This window comes from Fragaria vesca, linkage group LG5 (assembly GCF_000184155.1).
Source record: "Fragaria vesca subsp. vesca linkage group LG5, FraVesHawaii_1.0, whole genome shotgun sequence".
Classification (NCBI taxonomy): domain Eukaryota; kingdom Viridiplantae; phylum Streptophyta; class Magnoliopsida; order Rosales; family Rosaceae; genus Fragaria; species Fragaria vesca.
In genome coordinates this window covers 5709869-5728279 of record NC_020495.1, presented here as the reverse complement: position 1 = coordinate 5728279, position 18411 = coordinate 5709869, and the positions used below count along the sequence as shown (strand labels likewise).

At 39.8% G+C, this 18411-nt stretch overlaps 1 protein-coding gene across 1 annotated transcript; it reads right to left on the bottom strand.

Annotated features, from left to right (window-relative positions):
- Positions 1–3641: 3641 nt before the first annotated feature.
- Positions 3642–7216, bottom strand: LOC101310806 (putative ribonuclease H protein At1g65750-like). The gene is made up of 4 exons (XM_004300962.1): positions 6779–7216; positions 5508–6652; positions 5317–5462; positions 3642–4120 (listed from the first exon to the last, which is right to left on the bottom strand). Exons 1-4 carry the CDS (start codon positions 7214–7216, stop codon positions 3642–3644), a joined length of 2208 nt encoding a protein of 735 aa, XP_004301010.1.
- Positions 7217–18411: the final 11195 nt, after the last annotated feature.

Here is an 18411-nt window from a genome sequence, read left to right as displayed (position 1 = left end):
TTAATTAATTTCATGCATACAGAGAGTTTTTTTTCCTCTTGTTTTTTTGCCGTTAAATATAAAAAGAAAAACTATGTGTCATGGTACGGTGCTAATGTAGCTCGGAGTTTAGGTTAGAGGTTATATGTCCCCTCCGATACAAAATATTGATGTTCTTTATTGCAATAATTAATAATATGTGAGGCGCAGCTAGGTACTCTATTTTATTCAAAAAAAAGAAAAAAAAAGGAAAAAGTTTACACTGCTTATCACCGCTAGAATGCCCTATAATAACGTGAGAGACAAGCAAATAAGTGAGAGGTTTTTCATTCGATTTCTTGTTGCACAAGTGGATGAAAAATACCATTTTGCAATCCTAAACCCTAATCCAACATCAACCTGGAAGGGGAGAGGATGCAATTTCCATTTTCCAATCCCAATCCGGCCCAGATTGGTATGAATTCCAACTCGTGTACGTAGTTACACCACTATCACATACCCAGTAATAAAGCACCCCACTCGTTGTTTATAAGAAACAAGAAAAACCAAGTTTCCTAATTTCTTTCTTGTGCTCTGTCATCCTTCCAGAACCAAGACATGTTGATGTTGGGTTGGGCGAAGGCTTCAAAGTGCAAGAAACTACTCAAACAAGTACAGTCTCGGCTCGAGTGCTTGAAACAAGAGAGGTTTGCTACTTCTATGCAGTTACGGCAAGATCTTGATCAGAAGATAGACCACGAGGCTCTCAACCTCAGGATCGAACAAGAACAACACATCAGAAACGAATCATCGGCGTACGATTTTCTCAACTATTTCTGCAAGCTCATCCTCAAACACTTGTTTTATATACGAACGCACAAGCAGTGTCGTCAAAGAAACCTAGCTGAAGCAGTTTCATGTCTTGTCTTTGCTTCTTCAAGATTAACATGCGGGGTGATTCCTGAGCTTGGGGAGATCAGGGGCTTGTTCGGCGAGCGTTACGGGGAGAGTTTTGTTGACACTGCTGTTAAACTGTTGCCTGGGAATCTTGTAAACCCTACATTCAAAAAGAATATAATCGCTCTCTCCCCACCAGACTCAGTGGTGCCTACTGACGTCATAGTAAAACATGAACCGGTCAAACCCTCTTTTACTAGTTCTTCTCCTGATCAGGCACCAGCGAGATCATCAGAACAGAAAAAGGATGACGAGGTCCAATGCCCTAAACATGTCCACCCCAAATTGCCTGATTGGGATGATATATATACCCAGTTCAGTGATCTCAAGAAGCCTAAATATGTGAGCCCTAAGTTGCCCGATATTGCAGCCAAGATTAATGCTCTCAAGATCCCCAAGAATGAGAACACTGCTGATAATTACCAGTTGCAAGTACAGTACCATGAAGATCATGGCAGTGTTGATGATGGAGCAATATTCAGTTTTCATGGTTGTCGAAACTCGATAGAAAGAATTGAATTTGGAATCCAGCAGTACTGTTATTAACAATCATCCCTCTTGTTCATTGAATCCCTAGCTTAGTTGTTAGATTGTATATCATATGTATGATCATGTTTATTATCGATCAGATTAAAAGAAGATTTAAATTATTCAACAAATCCCATGCCATTAAGTAATATTTATTCAGATTTCAGTTTCTTAATTAATTAATATATATAGGTCTTTTCAGATACAGACCTCCGTATTTATTCAAAATGTACGGATTTCCTTAATTGACATACTTTTCGATCATATTTTCTCATCTCAACCATTCATCTTTTAGGTATATATGAGTAGATCATCTCTACAAAATTTTAGCCAAATTGATAATCATTCAAGTATTCAAAATTGTGAATTACACGAACGGTTCCTATTGAACAGATTTAGTTCGTTCATTGTAATCATATAGTTTCGATACCTTAACGATTATCAATTTGGCTGAAAATTTGTAGAGATCGATGATCTACTCATATATACTTATAATGTGAATGGTTAAGATGAGAAAATATGATCTAAAAATGGGTTAATTAAGAAAATCCGTACCTTTTAAATAAATACGGATATTTAGACCTGATTATATATATAAATATAGTTTCTGGTCGATTTACTTCACTAGTAGCTAGCATTCTTCGCGATCATAGGGTGACTACTATTATCTGGTCCAACGTACGTTTAGCTAGATCCCTTAGAAAATGTCGCTCTTTGAAACATATGGAGAACACAAATTAGAGAAGTACTTAAGAAAGAATTTGAATTTGGTCGTCCTTGACAAACATATAGAACGGTGGGTACTTTAGGAGTAAAAACCCTGTAAAAAGGGTGATAGGCTAGCTAGCTAGGTTGAAGAGACTATAGTCTGCAAAACCAATATGTACGTAGTTGATTATGCTAAACTGTTGGGTATAGGAGCTAGCAGTCGCAGACTTTCTACTGTACAAATCACGTCTTGAGCTCCAAGAATGCTTATTGGTTACTCATGTACATGTTGGCCAAGAATTAACAAAATGGGGTGATTATTCATTCGAGATAACTGGTTAACATGAGAATTGATTGCCTGTACGTATGACTTAAAAGTTAGATTGCACACAATTGAGTCGTGCGTGTCGAAAAATAGGGGTTGTAAACAGTGATAAAATCTTCAGTATGAACTGAGCAGATGGAGAAGAAGTCTGAACAATACACCAACATCTCTTTAGCATGTAACAAAGCCGAGCACGGTTGAAGGCCGCCTTCATGAATAAGCCTACGTACAATTAACAATGTTTCCACGCGTGTGTGTGTGTGTAAAGATTTTCGTGTCCAGTGTTGCCCGCAATCGAACTCCTACTGTGCTTTTGGATCTTTGATGCAATAAGCTAGCGGCTATGACTGTTATATATTGCTCATGTTTTTGTTACCTTTTGATCCTAGTTGTTTCTATATATTGAAGGGTTTTGTCTTCATGTCTCCGTTTATGTACGATCTCTTTTATTTAATAAAGTTGTTGATTCTTAGCAGAAAAAAAAGAAAAAAAGAAAAAAAGAAAAAAAGAAAGAGCAATGCCTTGGCCACTCATAGTGTTGAAAAAACATTTTGATCAAATCTAGCTAGTGCAACTTGCTAATCAATTAGCAGTGAGTAGTGACAATCGGATCTGACTTTATATATAAAATAGATAGATCAATGTAGATCCGATATTCACACAAAATTTATACATTCTCAATACATGTATCATGTATGGCCATCTTATTATGCATTGTAAGTATGTAGAATTACCAATTTCATTATAAAGGTAAGCTGTGATTTTACTGTCTATCCGTGAACCTACTCGTTGTTCGGACATGCTTATTAGAGGCCTTGTCTCTCTTTGGCAGATCCTGACATGGCTGGCATTGCAGCTGAAAAGAGCTGCACTGGCCGAAGAAGTTACCTTCAAGCAAGGTCTTAATCTTGAGTAGATCAACTCCTGCTTGACATAAAGATTGAAAGATCGATCGTCTTGGAAATGAAAAGCATACACTCATCGACCTTCCACTGAATATCCATTTCTCAAATGTCTCAGTTTAACTTGTGAAGTTCCTAACATTCCACCAGTACTACCATTTGACTCTTCGAACATTTTCTCATTCCTGTTTTCGCACAGAGTTACAGTAGGAAACTAAAATACGTACAGCTATAGTTAATTAGTTATGAAAAAAAAAAATGGTTCATGCAAACAGAATGGGTCCGATACAAGTTACTGAAGGTCTCATGAAATTCCATTCATGATCCTTATCCTTTCTCCAAAAGCTGCCTCGATCATCAGTTTCCCGAATAAAGGTGGTGTTGCCGTCAATTATCATGTCTGCACATTCCTTGGCTTCATGTATAACAACTACCAAGCAGTCACGGCTGAAGTCGCAACGCCAGGTGCTGATAGCCAATATCCTATTTCCCAAGCTCTCTATAGGAATCCAATGATTCCTGTTATCTTTTCTCAACGGATCAAACTGGTAGGCACGCCAATAATAAGAACCAAACTGATAACTTTTATAATAACGAATTGCTGATAAGAGTTCTCCATTAGACTCGAACAGTTCATAATAACCAAACCTTTCTTCCGGTCCTTGTAAGGAGGAAGAGGAGTACACCCTCGTCACGACCCCAGAATAATCTTGATTTCCAATGCCAAACATACCGATCAATTCTGTTCGATACCAATTCATATAAAGAGAATACAAAGTTCCATTCATATAGGTGGAGGGCCGAAAATCGCCAGATACTAAATGACTAGTCCACTTTTTGTTTCTGCTTCTGGGATTGCAAGTGTGTATTCCGTTATTTCTTCCTGTGCTCATGATAAAGATGACACAATCATCAGAATCCTTTCCAGCCAGAGCTGGATGAATGGCATGATCATTGACTTCACTACCCTTTCACCCACGTCCAAGTATAAGTATAACCAAGGTAGTTCGATAATCTTGTTATAAAAAGGATTACAGAAAAGGAAGTCTACTTTAGTTGAAAAACGATCGAGTTTCGAGAGAAGCAACCAACCATGTTTTGAGGTGCAAATTTCTAGGCCATGACTGCTCGTGATGAATTTTCGATATTCGGGGCTGATTTTGAGTTCATGAGAGCAATTCTGTTTCATCGACAAGAAATCACAAAGGCCAAATCTCCCTGCAGATCTATCAAAACTGAATAGCCATGGCATACTTGGACGCTTTAGTTGAAGAATAGCTGCAGCTTGGTGCCCAAGTCTTGCATACTTGAGCAAAGTGTATAAGATCAAGAAGATCATGAGGATTTGCGAGACACTCAGCAACTAGGGTTAAGATATCGATCGATGTAAGAACCTCAGACATCGAATTGTTGTTGTCATGACTTTGACGACTAGTAATTGACAATGCCATATTAGTACTTCTACACTTCACTGGTTTTCATTGTTTTCTTGAATAATAATACTTCACTGGTCTTATGAATGTATGTGAGGGTGGATGGAACCAGCTAGCGTTTTATATTGTTTTGATTTGAAGGATAAATTAAGGAAGGATTGGGAAATTGAATCTCATGAGTTATTACTTTGATTCTCACGAAAAATCAACGGTCGGAGTGTGGGGTGAAACTTGTAGGTCAAGATTAAAACCAAGATTGGATATCTATATAATAGCTTTAAGAAACATCAAGCATCAACAAACATACTAGCTTCAAACGCCTGATATTATTTCGAGATGTTGTTACATTATGACCATATCCCCACAAAACTTTGAAAATCATGATGTGTTCTTATGTTTTTTTTTTTTTTTTGAAGGGTTTGGAACCCAGCCTAACTGGGAGGCTCAGCCCCACGCCCGGTTTCATTTATTGAATTAAAGACTTGCATCGGGGGGGACATAAGACCTGAACCCCGAGCTACAAAAGAGCTATTACAAAGATCCTCATAGAGAACATCCTGAATAATAACAGGTGTCTCATCTAAACTGAAAACATCCAACTTATTACATCTAGCAAAGCGGGCCAATCTATTTGCCACACTATTTGCTTCACTACAAATATGTTGCAAGTGAAAGAAATTAAAAGCACTAACATACCTTTGGCAGTCCTCTATAACTCTTCCTGCAATAGAGAGATCGTCATCAGTGTTTTGGAGTGCATGTACCAAATTCACACAATCACTTTCGACTTCAACATCTTCCCACCCTTGCTGAATACATATTAGCATACCTGCTCTAAGAGCTTCCGCTTCCATATGAAAAGCAGATAAAGCATACTGAAAAGGCCTAGCAAAAGTAGCAACACACTCTCCCTCATAGTTTCTAACTACCACACCCACACCTCCACTGCCAAGTTCCTGCTCAAAGCTCCCATCTATATTTACCTTGAGTCTACCACGTGGGAGACATGACCATTTTGATATAGCTCTCTTCTTCTTGCTTCCACTATGTTGGTGACACTCTTTGTACTCCCTGAGCAAAGTGGTGGACCATTCAAACATATTGGCAGCATTATAGTACTTACCTCTCCACACCATATTATTCCGTTCCACCCAAATCACCCACAATGCCATTAAAAAAGCCCCTAGTGTCTCACCACTCAACATATCTATCATATCCCAAAACCACACTTCAATACTCACAGAGGGGTGGGTATAAGGCTGGATTTGTAGCATATATTGCTTCCAAAAGGCACGAAGTGCATTGCAGTTTTTAAACAGATGTAAGCTATCCTCAACACTATTCAAACAAAACACACAACTGACATCTGGGAGCTGAGCCTTTTTCTTTATCAAGGCAGCTCTAGTGGGTAATGTTCCCTGTGCCAAACGCCAACCATGCATATGTACCTTAGGAGGTACCTGAGCACTCCAAAGTTTACACCATAATCTTCCACGCTTCACCCTCGAGTCAGACCCTGAAGCTTGCTTCTCCAACCCTTCCACTAACCTGCCAACATAGTACCCACTCTTCACCGTATAGCAGCCCTTTTTATCAAAATGCCAAACCAGCCGGTCCTCGCCTCCATATAAACTAAGTGGAATTTTGAGAATGAGATCAATTTCCATCGGGTTAAAGAGGTCCTCAATCACCTCTACATTCCATTCCCCAATATCCCCGTCAATAAGATCACACACTCTCATATCTTCAGAGCCCTGCATCGGATCCGAGAAAGGTTTGAAACTGTATGGGAGAGGCACCCATGGATCATTCCAAATACTTATCATCTCACCATTTCCCACCTGGTAACGCAAACCTTTGGATAACAGTTGCTACCCTTTTAACATACTCCTCCATGAGTACGACATGTTCTTTCTTATCTCTGCCTGCATGAAACATGTGCTTGGGAAATATTTAACTTTGAGTACCTGTGCAAGGAGAGACTGAGGTCTGCATATCATTCTCCACCCTTGTTTAGCTAGGAGAGCACGGTTAAAAACATTAATGTCCCTGAAACCTAGCCCACCCTCCTTCTTTGTCGAACATAGTTTGTCCCAAGCAATCCAGCGGATCTTTCTCTCATCTCCAAACTCCCCCCACCAGAATTTGGCCATCAACTGATGCATTTCATTGCATAGATGTCCAGGAAGCTCAAAACAACTCATAACGTACGTGGGTATAGCTTGTATGATGGACTTAATTAACACTTCCTTTCCAGCACCACTGAGGGTCTTATCTCGCCACCCCTGAGTCTGTTTCCTCACTCTATCAACTAGAAATCTGAAAGCTTCATCCTTTGAATAACTTAGCTCGGTAGGCAGACCGAGGTATTTATCATGTTTCAGAACTCTTTTCACTCCCAACATCTCAGCAAGTTCATCTTGTTTCCATACCGGGACATTTTTACTGAAAGATATTCAGCTCTTGTCATAGTTAATCTGTTGACCTGACATTCTCTCATACGCCACAAAAATATGCTTCATACTTAATACATCCTCCACCTCTGCTTTCGAAAAAATGAAAGAGTCGTCAGCAAAGAACAGATGATTAACGACAGGAGCTCCTGTGCAAACCCTAATTCCATGAATCCGATCATTTGCCTCGGCCTCGTTGATCATTCTAAACAGAACTTCAGCACACACTAGGAATAAGTACGGAGAGATCGCATCTCCCTGTCGCAAACCTCTTGTTGGAGTGATGTCCCTGCTTGGTTCACCATTAACAAGGAAAAAGTACCTCACTGTCCTCACACAGTTCATAACCCATCTCAACCACTTCCCACTGAAACCCAGTTTACTCAAGACCGTCTCTAAAAAACTCCATTCAACCCTATCATAAGCTTTACTCATGTCTAGTTTTAAAGCACAATAACCAACCTTGCCCCTTCTTCGATGTTTAAGGCAGTGAGAAATTTCAAAGGCAAGGAGTGAGTTGTCTGAGATAAGCCTGCCAGGAACAAAAGCGCTATGATGCTTGGATATTAGGCCATCCAACAGGGGTTTAAGCCTATTAGCCAACACCTTTGATCCAAGTTTGTAAATGACATTGCATAATGAGATAGGTCGCAATTGATGGACATACTCTGGAGTCTTGACCTTCGGGATTAAGGTGACCCACGTATGGTTGATTTTCTGAAGCAGTTCCTCAGAGTTGAGGAATTCTCTTACCGCCATGACCACATCGGTTCCGACAATCTCCCAAAACTGCTGATAAAACACAGGTGAGAAACCATCCGGGCCTGGCGCTTTGCTCGGGTGCATTTGTTTTAAAGCTTTAACGACTTCCTCTTCCGAAATGTCTCTATTCATGCTCCTGCTCATATCTTCCGACACCACACTAGACACAAAGCGCAAATCATCGTCAAACATTTGAGGTCGAGACGTCGTGAAAAGACTCTTGTAATATCGAGTGATAATCTCCTCCATTTCGCTCTCATCGTTACACCACACTCCATCTTCATTGAACAACCCTTTCAACGTATTTTTCTTCTTTCTGTTTGTAGCCTTCTGGTGGAAATATCTTGTGTTCAAGTCACCTTCTGCTAACCAAAGCACCCTAAAACGCTGCTGCCAGAAAGTCTGCTATTTATGCATAAGCTCCTTTAACTCCTTTTCCAATTCTACACGTACCTCCAAACAAGGGGAGGAGAGCGTGGAGTCATAAAACACAGCAAGTTTATCTCAAACTGTTTGGATATTCCTTTGAATATCCCCGAATCGAGTCCTACTCCAACTCAACAACATCTCTCTTGTATTTTCAATCCTGCTACACACTTTAGAAAAAGGGGTTCCTCCCGTTCCACTTGACCAACCAACTTCAATAATCTCTTTGACATCTTTCTCCCTGAGCCAAAACTCCTCAAAGCGAAATTTTCTATGTTTTTTCCTCTTCTTGCGCCTACCACACCTTTGAATCTGAATCAAAATAGGAAGATGATCCGACTCATTAGGAGGCAGATGAGTGACTTTGGATGCTGGGAACAACTGTAGCCAAGTACTACTGCCAAGGAACCTATCCAACCTCTCTTTTACTTCCGCACCGTGTCTATTGCCCCTCCATGTGAAACAAGGACCTGTGTAATATAAATCTTTCAAATTACAAACATTCAAAACTTCTCTGAAACCATCCATCTGTCTTTCAGCTCTAATTTGGCCTCCTTCCTTCTCTATGGAACTCAAGATCTCATTAAAGTCTCCACCCAGAAGCCAAGGTCCATCATCTTGACCATCAAGTTTCTTCAATAAATCCCATGTTAAGTGTCTGTTCTCTGATTTAGGTTGTCCATAAACACCTGTGAATCTCCATACTCGTTTCCCGTCTTCTTCTTTTACTGTAACATCTATATGACTCTCACTGAAGGACCTCAACTCTAGCTTGATGTCATCATTCCACATTATGCATAAACCTTCACCCCGACCAACTCGTTTGCCACCTTTCTGACGAATCACTCTACAATTCACAGAGAATGCGTTCTTCCAACCAATCTTTCTCCGAACTTCATTCATCTCTGTAGCCGTACATCTAGTTTCTGACAAAAACACCAACTTGGGAAGATTTAGGGTTACCAACCCTTTAAGAGCATCAACTGTCCAAGGGTTCCCAATCCCTTGGCAGTTCCAACACAAAACATTCATTTCTTGTGATGGGTCAAATCCGGACTCATCACAGAGAGATGTTGAGCACACCTTGAGCTATTGAGTTGATTTTCCTTCACAGCCACGTCGAGCTGATCCCCTGAGTCACTCCTCTTCTTCTCAGGTATTTCTTTTCTAGGTTTTGGGCTAGATTTCGAAACCCCAATGGCATACTCTATTTGGGCCTGGCCCGTAAAGCTCGGATTAGGGCCGAACTCAATTGAAGCACAGTTTGTAATTGTAGAAGGATTTCCCGCCTCTGCAGATTTGAAACTATCTTTGAAAAATCGCCCCAGCTCCTTTATTCCATCTTTAGAAGCTAGAACTTTGCTGCTCTGACCATCCAAAGTTCCACCAATCACTCCATAAGGCACGAAATCAGAAACATCCGGAATTGACAGGATACTTTCCTTAGCAACTTCTTGAAACTTTTCCTTTTCCTCCTTGTCAAGATGTGGCACAATTAGCGCTTGGCTCATTACTCCACCTTCCGTATCAAGACTAAACACCCGCCTAGATTTCTCTCTCTGAAAATGGGAGTTAATCAATGTAGTAGATTCTGCATGCATAATTCCCTCCTTCACCGTCTCCGGTGACCTGCTAGCACCGGCATCTCCAAATATCCGCCTATTACCGCCGCGCGTATCAAAATCAGAGTGCTCCTGACATCTATCTACCTCCATGTCATTCTCTCCTTCCCGGGGATCACCTTTATCCATCTCCAACTCTGACCTAGATCTGACAAAGCCAACTGTTTGCAACTCTGGCACTGTCATGATCCAACCTGTCTGCTTTTTTGGATGAAGACCAAAACGCCATCCTCCTGTGGAAGACAATTGCTCCCTCTCCTTCTCTTTGATCCGTAGTTGATTAGTTAGCCACTCCTCCTTTTTGTCAGCATGAATCAGAGCATCATATGTCGGAGCCGTTAACTCTCTCGCTTCTCTCCTTGAGCACTTGCCACCTGTGTGACCCAGCATCCCACAGAAGAAGCAAAAATGGGGAAGACGCTCATACTCAAGGTCAAAACGTCCACTTTCCGGCCACCCTACAGGTCGAAAACTAACCCACTTTCTCAAAGGCTTACTGAGGTCTATACCCACCCTTATTTTCAGAAACTCCCCCAAGCATGGATTAGAACAACCACGTACCGCTTTTACGAACACACCAATTGCTTGCCCCATGCAACGGCCAGTACTTTCCACTGCCCCATCCCTCAAATACGCCAGCGGTAAACCTCTAATCCGGATCCAAAAATATTGGGTACGAAGGTCGATCTCATCCGGATCTTCCTTTCCATCAGTTACTGCCAGCGCCAATAAGGCCTTGTCAAACGTCCAAGGGCAACCTCTCTTCACCCTCTTCAGATCTGCCTCGTTCTTGAAAGTGAACAGAATTCTTCCATTCACCCCCACTCGACTCACCGTAATCCTGTTCCGATCCGGGGGTTCGTCTTTAGGAATCCACAGATTCTTCATTGTGTTAGCAAGAAATTCCAACTTGAAACTTTTGAGGGTGAAGAGTTCTCCCACCATAAACCACCTCCGAGAACCCTCCTTCAAAACATCTGATGGCATAATCACCTCAACCTCCATCTCGTTGATGGCCAGCCGTTTCGCAAAACTTCCAACGACTTCCTCCATATCGCACAAGAATTGAGTAGTCACGTTATAGACTTCGAAAACACTTGAGATCAACCGAAACATACAGGGGATAGGCTATGAAGCCGCCACTCTTCTATATGAGATAGATGAGTAAAAACCCTAACTCTTACGAGGAGAAGGGACAGGCAATCAGATTATACTCTTTGGAAAGATTAATTTCAAGAGATCTCGATGTGTTCTTATGTAATTGGCTATGGGATTAGTACAATTGAGACAAAATCCATGTATCAGCCCCTCAAACATAGCTTTGTAGTTCATTGTCTATCTAGATATTCAAAGATGGCACATCAATCAAGTTTCCAGACAACACGGCTAACCCAGTTATAGCTTTTTTTGGTCAAATATACAACTGATATGTTACAACTCATCTGTTGTGAGTCGAACACACAATCTCTTACTTATAAGGAGCTATTATATGGATTTAAACTCATCAAGCTATACAACTGATATAGCTTCAAACGTGACTTCTTTCCTAATGGTAGAAATATTGCAATGTGTTAATGTTCCAATACAATATCCAGCTTCATATTCAATCACGAAATTATGATCTAATCGTCCCCCGACTCTACAAATATGATCCTTTTTATTTAGAATCAAAACAACGTGATCAGGCAATGCGTAAAATTAGAGTTATATTCCTAATGATCAGGAGCAAATCACCCTTGAAATTATATTGTTTTTTCGATGAAGTTGAAATTATATTGTTGTCCAAGGCCAAATTATAAGAGAAACGAACTCCCCTTTAACTATATGAAAAAAAAAAGTCCCTCAAAAAAGAAAAGATGGTTCATGATGCAAACAGAAAGGGTTCAATATAGGTTACTGAAGGTCTCATGAAGTTCCATTCATTATCCTTTTCCTTTCTCCAAATGCTGCCTTGATCATCAGTTTCCCGAATATAGGTGGTGTTGTCGTGAACAATCATGTCTGCAAATTCCTTGGCTTCATGTACTACAACTACCATGTCACGCCTGAAGTCGCAAGAACAGGTTCTGATAGCCAATGTCCTATTTCCCAAGCTCTCGATTGAAGCCCAATGATTCCTGCCATCTTCTCTCAACGGATCAAACTGGTAGACACGCCAATAAAAACCAGACTCATAGCTTTTAAAATAACGAATTGCTAATAAGAGTTCTCCATTAGACTCGAACAGTACATTAAAATCAGTCCATTCTTGAGTTTCTTCCAGTCCTTGTGAGGAGGAAGAGTACACCCTCGTCACGACCCCAGAATCTTGATTTGCCATGCCAGACATACCCATCAGTTCTGTTCGATACCAATTTAGAGAAAGAGAATACAAAGTTCCATTCATATAGGTGGAGGGCCAAAACTTATGAGATACTAAATGACTAGTCCACTTTTTGTTTCTGCTTCTGGGATTGCATGTGTGTAATCTGTTATTTTTTCCTATGCTCAAGATAAAGATGACACAATCATCAGAATTCTTTCCGGCCAGAGCTGGATGAGTGGCATTGATCATTGTTTTCGCTACTCTTTCACCCACGTCCAAGTATAACCAAGGTAGTTCGATAATTTTGTTATAAAAAGGATTACAGAAAAAGAACCCTACTTTGGTATGAATTGAACAACGTACGAGTTTTGAGAGAAGCAACCAACCATGTTTTGAGGTACAAACGTATAGGTCATCATCATGGCTGCCCGTGATGAATTTTCGCAATTTGGGGCTGATTTTGAGTTCATGAGAGCAGTTCTGTTTCGTCGACGAGAAATCACAAAGGCCAAATCTCCCTGCAGATCTATCAAAACTGAATAGCCATGGCATACGTGGACGCTGTAGGCGAGGGAGAATAGCTGCAGCTTGGTGCCAAGTCTTGCATACTTGAGCAAAGTGTATAAGATCAAGAAGATCATCATGATTTGCGAGACACTGAGCAACTAGGGTTAAGATATCGATCGATGTAAGAACCTCAGACATCGAATTGTTGTTGTCATGACTTTGACGACTAGTAATTGACAATGCCATAATAGTATTGCTACACTTCAATGGGGTTTTTTTTTCTTTCTTGAGTAATAGTACCTCCACTGGGGTATGTGAGGGTGGATAGAACCAGCGTTTTATATTATTTTGATTTGAAGGAAAAAAAGGTAGGTTTGGGAAATTGAATCTCCTGAATTATTGCCTTGATTCTCAGGGAAACTCAACGTAAAGATGGGAGTGTGGGATGAAACTTGCAGGTCAAGAATAAAACAAGATTCGATATCTATATAATGGCCACGTTTGGGAACACAGATTAGATTGTGATAGGATATAGAGATGAATTTGATTGGTACAAGATTTGATTTTAAATGAAATCCTTAACCTTTACCGTTTGTTTGTTACAGTAGATATTGAATATGAATGGAATACTTTCTTTTTCAGAGAAACCAAAGCAAAATTACTATTAAAAAAGAAAAAGCCCAAGAGACTCTGACTTCTCTTTCAACGCCTAGAATCTCTAATCTCAAACCTCGCCGCCGCTGCAACTCTTAGCCGTCATGGGCAGTACGGAGGTGAAATGGAGCTGGATCTATCTCGTCACTACTTGACGCCGCTTCGATCAAAACTGGAAGAACTAGAAGAAGAGAGTTGAGATCTCAAGATCGATGATGGTAGATGAAATTCACTCTTGAAATCCCACAGTAAGTTGGTTGCAATTGCAGCAGGGCGCCGATCGAGTACTTCGTCAATTGAGACTTACACAGAGAACTATTAGAAATTGAATAGAATAGAAGAAGATATCAGATGAAAAATTGATGATTTAGATGAGGTAGTAGATGGAGGTTTGGAGGTTGAAGAGGATGGTGTCTGAAGGTTGGAGTCTTGGAGATTGAAGATGATGACGATATCTTTGCCTGAAAAACAGTGAGATAGTCGTAGTCTCGCTGAGGAAAAGAAGCTGTTGTAGACTTGTAGTTTCGGCCTTTCTTGAAACGAAGTTGGATAATTTTAATAACACCCTTTTAACAGGATTTCTAGTCCATGTCTGACAGGAATAAAATTTTCTGGTCTGACCATGTTTGGGCCTCCAAACATAACATGTAACTAGATGGGTAAAAAGTTTATAGCAAATCACATATACATCTTTCAAAAGGATTTGAAACACAAATAAATTCATTTATGTTGTTATTAAAAAATAATGACAGTTTTTAACAATTAAGGACAATTTTTTCTCTGCATGTTATGTGTCATAGTTTAATTTACCAAACTAACCCTACACTAATTAAATATGCTTTTAGAAGAGAAAAAAAGGTTTTCAATAACTTAGTGTAGTAGCATTTAATTCCAATAGAAGTAGTAGCAAATGTTAACATTCCAGTAGAAGTAGTAGCAGATGTTAACATCCCAGTAGAAGTAGTAGCAGATGTTAACATCCCAGTAGAAGTAGAAGTAGGGGTTAACATCCCAGTAGTAGTAGGATTCCAGTAGAAGTAGTAGCAGGGGTTAACATTTTAGTAAAAAGTAGTAGCAGAGGTTAACATCCCAATAGAAAGTAGTAGGGGTTAACATCCCAGTAGTAGTAGCAGTTAATTCCAGTAGAAATAGTAGCAGAGGTTAACATTCTAGTAGAAAGCAGTAGCAGAGGTTAACATCCCAATAGAAGTAGTAACAGGTTTTCATTGGCTTAGCTAATGTAGTAGCATGTTTTGTTGGAAAGCTACACCTCCAACAGATGTAGTAGCAGGGTTTTAGTGGTTCTGCTAGTGTAGTAGCAGCTTCAGTAAGTGCAGTAGCATGTTTTCAGTAGCTCAGCTAATATAGTAGCATGTTTTGCTAGAAAGCTATATTTCCTACAGATGTAGTAGCAGAGTTTTAATGGTTCAGCTAGTGTAGCAGCTTCAGTAAGTGCAGTAGTAGGTTTTCAGTGGCTCAACTAATGTAGTAACATGTTTTGCTAGAAAGCTACACTTCCAACAAATGTAGTAGCATGGTTTTAGTGGTTCAGCTAGTGTTGTAGCAGCTTCAGTAAATGTAGTGGCAGGTTTTCAGTGGCTCAACAAATGTAGCAGCAGCTATTTTCAGTATGTACAATAATAGCAGGTTTTTAGTACCACAACTACAATTGGATGTCTTTTTTCTCAAGAAAAAGACGGTACTCTTATTTGAGGATTTTAGTATATTGGCATAGTCTCTGTGATGTTTATTTAAGTCTCATAAATATCTCCTGTTTTTTTACCAAACTAACCTTACACTAATTAAATATGTTTTTAGAAGGAAAAGTCTCTCATTTTGAGATTTTTCAGTAAATGGAATACAGTAGCATGTTTTCAATAACTTAGTGTAGTAGCAGTTAATTCCAGTAGAAGTAGTAGCAAGGGTTAACATTCCAGTAGAAGTAGTAGCAGGGATTAACATTCCAGTAGAAGTAGTAGCAGGGGTTAACATCCCAATAGTAGCACAAGTATGCTTCGATAATCCTCTAGTTCTGCTACTGCTTGAAGACTAAGACAATGAAGGTCAACTCTGCTATTGTTTTATCCTCTACTCCTGCTACCGCAGTTATCCACTTCTACTACTATTGCTTAAAGATTTATCCTCCAATTTTGCTATTGCCTTACTCCAATTCTTCTACTGCCTTATCCTCCACTTCTACTACTGCTTTCTCCATTTCTACTACTATTGCTTGAAGATTTATCCTCTAATTTTGCTACTATCTTATATATCCTCAAATTATGCTACTGCCTTATCGTCCAAAAAATTGAGAATTGCCAAATGCTACTAACAATTACTTACAAATATTTCTGCTACTGTATATATCCATGCAGACCTGCTACTGCATAATTACTTGTACATACCTGCTACTGCACTAGTACTCGTACAGACATGCTACTGCACTATAACTCGTATAGTGCTGCTACTGCACTATTACTCATACAGACCTGCTACTGCCTGCTGCGTTTGCACTTGTTCATATCATTGCTACTAAGCAACAAAATTGCATCTGCTGCTATTGTTACTTCCATTACTTCCAACTGAATGAATAACACTACAACAACCAAACCACAATACCATCAAATTCCCCTTCCACTGGTTTAAGATACTCTGATATAAGCAACCCAATCAAAAATAACTACAACTGCAAATCAAAAATGCAAATGAAGGACTAGCAACACCTCTTCAATTTCAACAACAACTTCAACTTAGGCGCCTACCACGCAACCATTTGATTCAGCGATTTCACCATCAACGAGATCGAATCCTCAACCACCATCCTCTCCTACCGCGCGTCAAGCTCCTCGCCCTTTACCTTTCCATCTGTGATTACAAGATCTGTCAAGATCTACACTTTTGAATTGTCTCGTTTGCAAGAATTTGCGATCTCAGATTCTTCAACGCCGACGTTGGCTCAGGCTTCCTCGGAGGGTATCGATGGCGACAGCTGGAGCTGGATCTTCAGAGCATGCTATGGTGGGTGTTGGAGTTGGATCTCGTCTCCGTCATCTCAGCGCTATCCAGGCTTTATAGAGGCGTCTTCGAGGCGGCAACACCGGTGTCGTCGAGGCGAATCAAATCGAGATGGGAGAGAGAGATAGAGAGAGACGAGAGAGATGGTTTATGTCAGCAATGGTATTATTGTAAATTCATGTGAAGGTTGATGAATTAAATTTGTCACGTGGTTTTGTGGAACTAGATTGTAATTTTATGCATCTAAATCTTTTTAAAGGTAGGCTTTTTGTGTTTTGTTAATGCAGGGCTGCTCACCTGCGGACTTCATTTTAAGGGACAGAAAGGGACGACTCATTAACACCCGTTAGATATTAAATGGATCAATCCTACGGTTCTGATGAAAAAATGATTTTACCCCCAATTCGTATCCTTACTCCAGCGGATTTGTTCTCTTCTCCTTTCACCTCTCTAGCTGCTCATATGTTCATCTCCATCTCACCATTCCACCCAGATCCGTTCTTTTTTTTTTCTTTGTTTTTGTATTAAAGATCTCATTCTTCTTCTTCTACTCTCATCTCACCATCTTATCTGTAATTCCTAATAGCCTCATATATTTCACCACCATGGAAACACAAAACGACGACGTCTCTTCATGGAGCTCCGCTACGAATTGGTCCGTCGCCGGTGGCGCTCTCGTAGATCGCATCACCTTCGAGTCCTTCTTGTCTCCGATCGACGGCGACGCTCCAAATTGCACCGCCGGATCCTCCCTTATTCTTCACCCTCCATCACCAGATTCTGGACCTTGCGAGATCTTATACCCTTTCCTATTTTCATCATTCATAGGACTGATGTAATTTGAACTCAAAGAAAAATCCAACAAGAATAGAAAAACTAAATTGCTGGATCTTTAGGAATATCATTCCGCAGTATAAGAGAAAGAAGAACCCAACAAATCGAAGGTATGCTTTCTTACTCCACTGAAATCAAGTAGGAAAGTGGAGAAAACAAATCAAAGGTAGAGCAATTCCATGAAAATGAAAAATCTGGTTTCAGAGCAGATAGCATGGTTTGAGACTAACAATATGTATGAGATGAGAAGAAGATGAACAGAATTGGGTTTGAAGAGATCTGAGAGAAGAAGAAGATGAACACAAGAAGAAGAACAAATCTGCTGGAGTTGGGATAAGAGTTGGGGTGAGATCATTTTTTCATCAGAACCGTAGGATTGATTCATTTAATATCTAACGGATGTTAGTGAGTTGTCCCTTTCTGTCCCTTAAAATGAAGTCCGCAGGTGAGCAGCCCTGTTTGTTAATGTTTGTGGTGGTGGGATGTCATTTTTTATTAAATTAATCAGTCTTGATTGATTGATCTAATTATAATTATTAACATAATTAAATCAATCGGTATTTATTGATTGATTCGATTATGACCAATAAGGTATTTTGCCAATTTGATTAAATGTTCGACTTCTTTTCCGATAATCAATTTGATTTTATTGAAATTTGATTATCGATTGACATTTAATACTTGCTTTTAGTCGGGAGTGATGATTTTTGTTGTCGACCGACCATTCACACTTAGCCACATGTCATTTCCGAAGACTTTTCAACTTTCCCGACTCATAAGCCACGTATGCAATTTGTCAGAACCATAAATCGTATGAATAATCTAATGATTATTATTCTCATTAAATTTTTGCGTCTACAACAGATTCACCAAAGATTCTAATCATGTCTTACCCAATTCATAATATTTCATATCTTATTGCAAATCGACTTCTCAATCGTCCGTGATCACTAATATTTCAGATTACGTGAAATAAACAATCATCAAGCTACGTATTTATAATTTGCATCACTGTAGGCCAGTCT

Coding starts and splice junctions, on each gene's coding strand:
- LOC101310806 (XM_004300962.1), bottom strand. CDS start 7,216: ATGTTGGGAGTGAAAAGAGTTCTGAAACATGATAAATACCTCGGTCTG. Junction 5,463..5,507: donor GTTATAGAGGACTGCCAAAG/GTATGTTAGTGC, acceptor ACATATTTGTAG/TGAAGCAAATAGTGTGGCAA. Junction 4,121..5,316: donor TTTTGTAGCTCGGGGTTCAG/GTCTTATGTCCC, acceptor GGTATCGAACAG/AATTGATCGGTATGTTTGGC.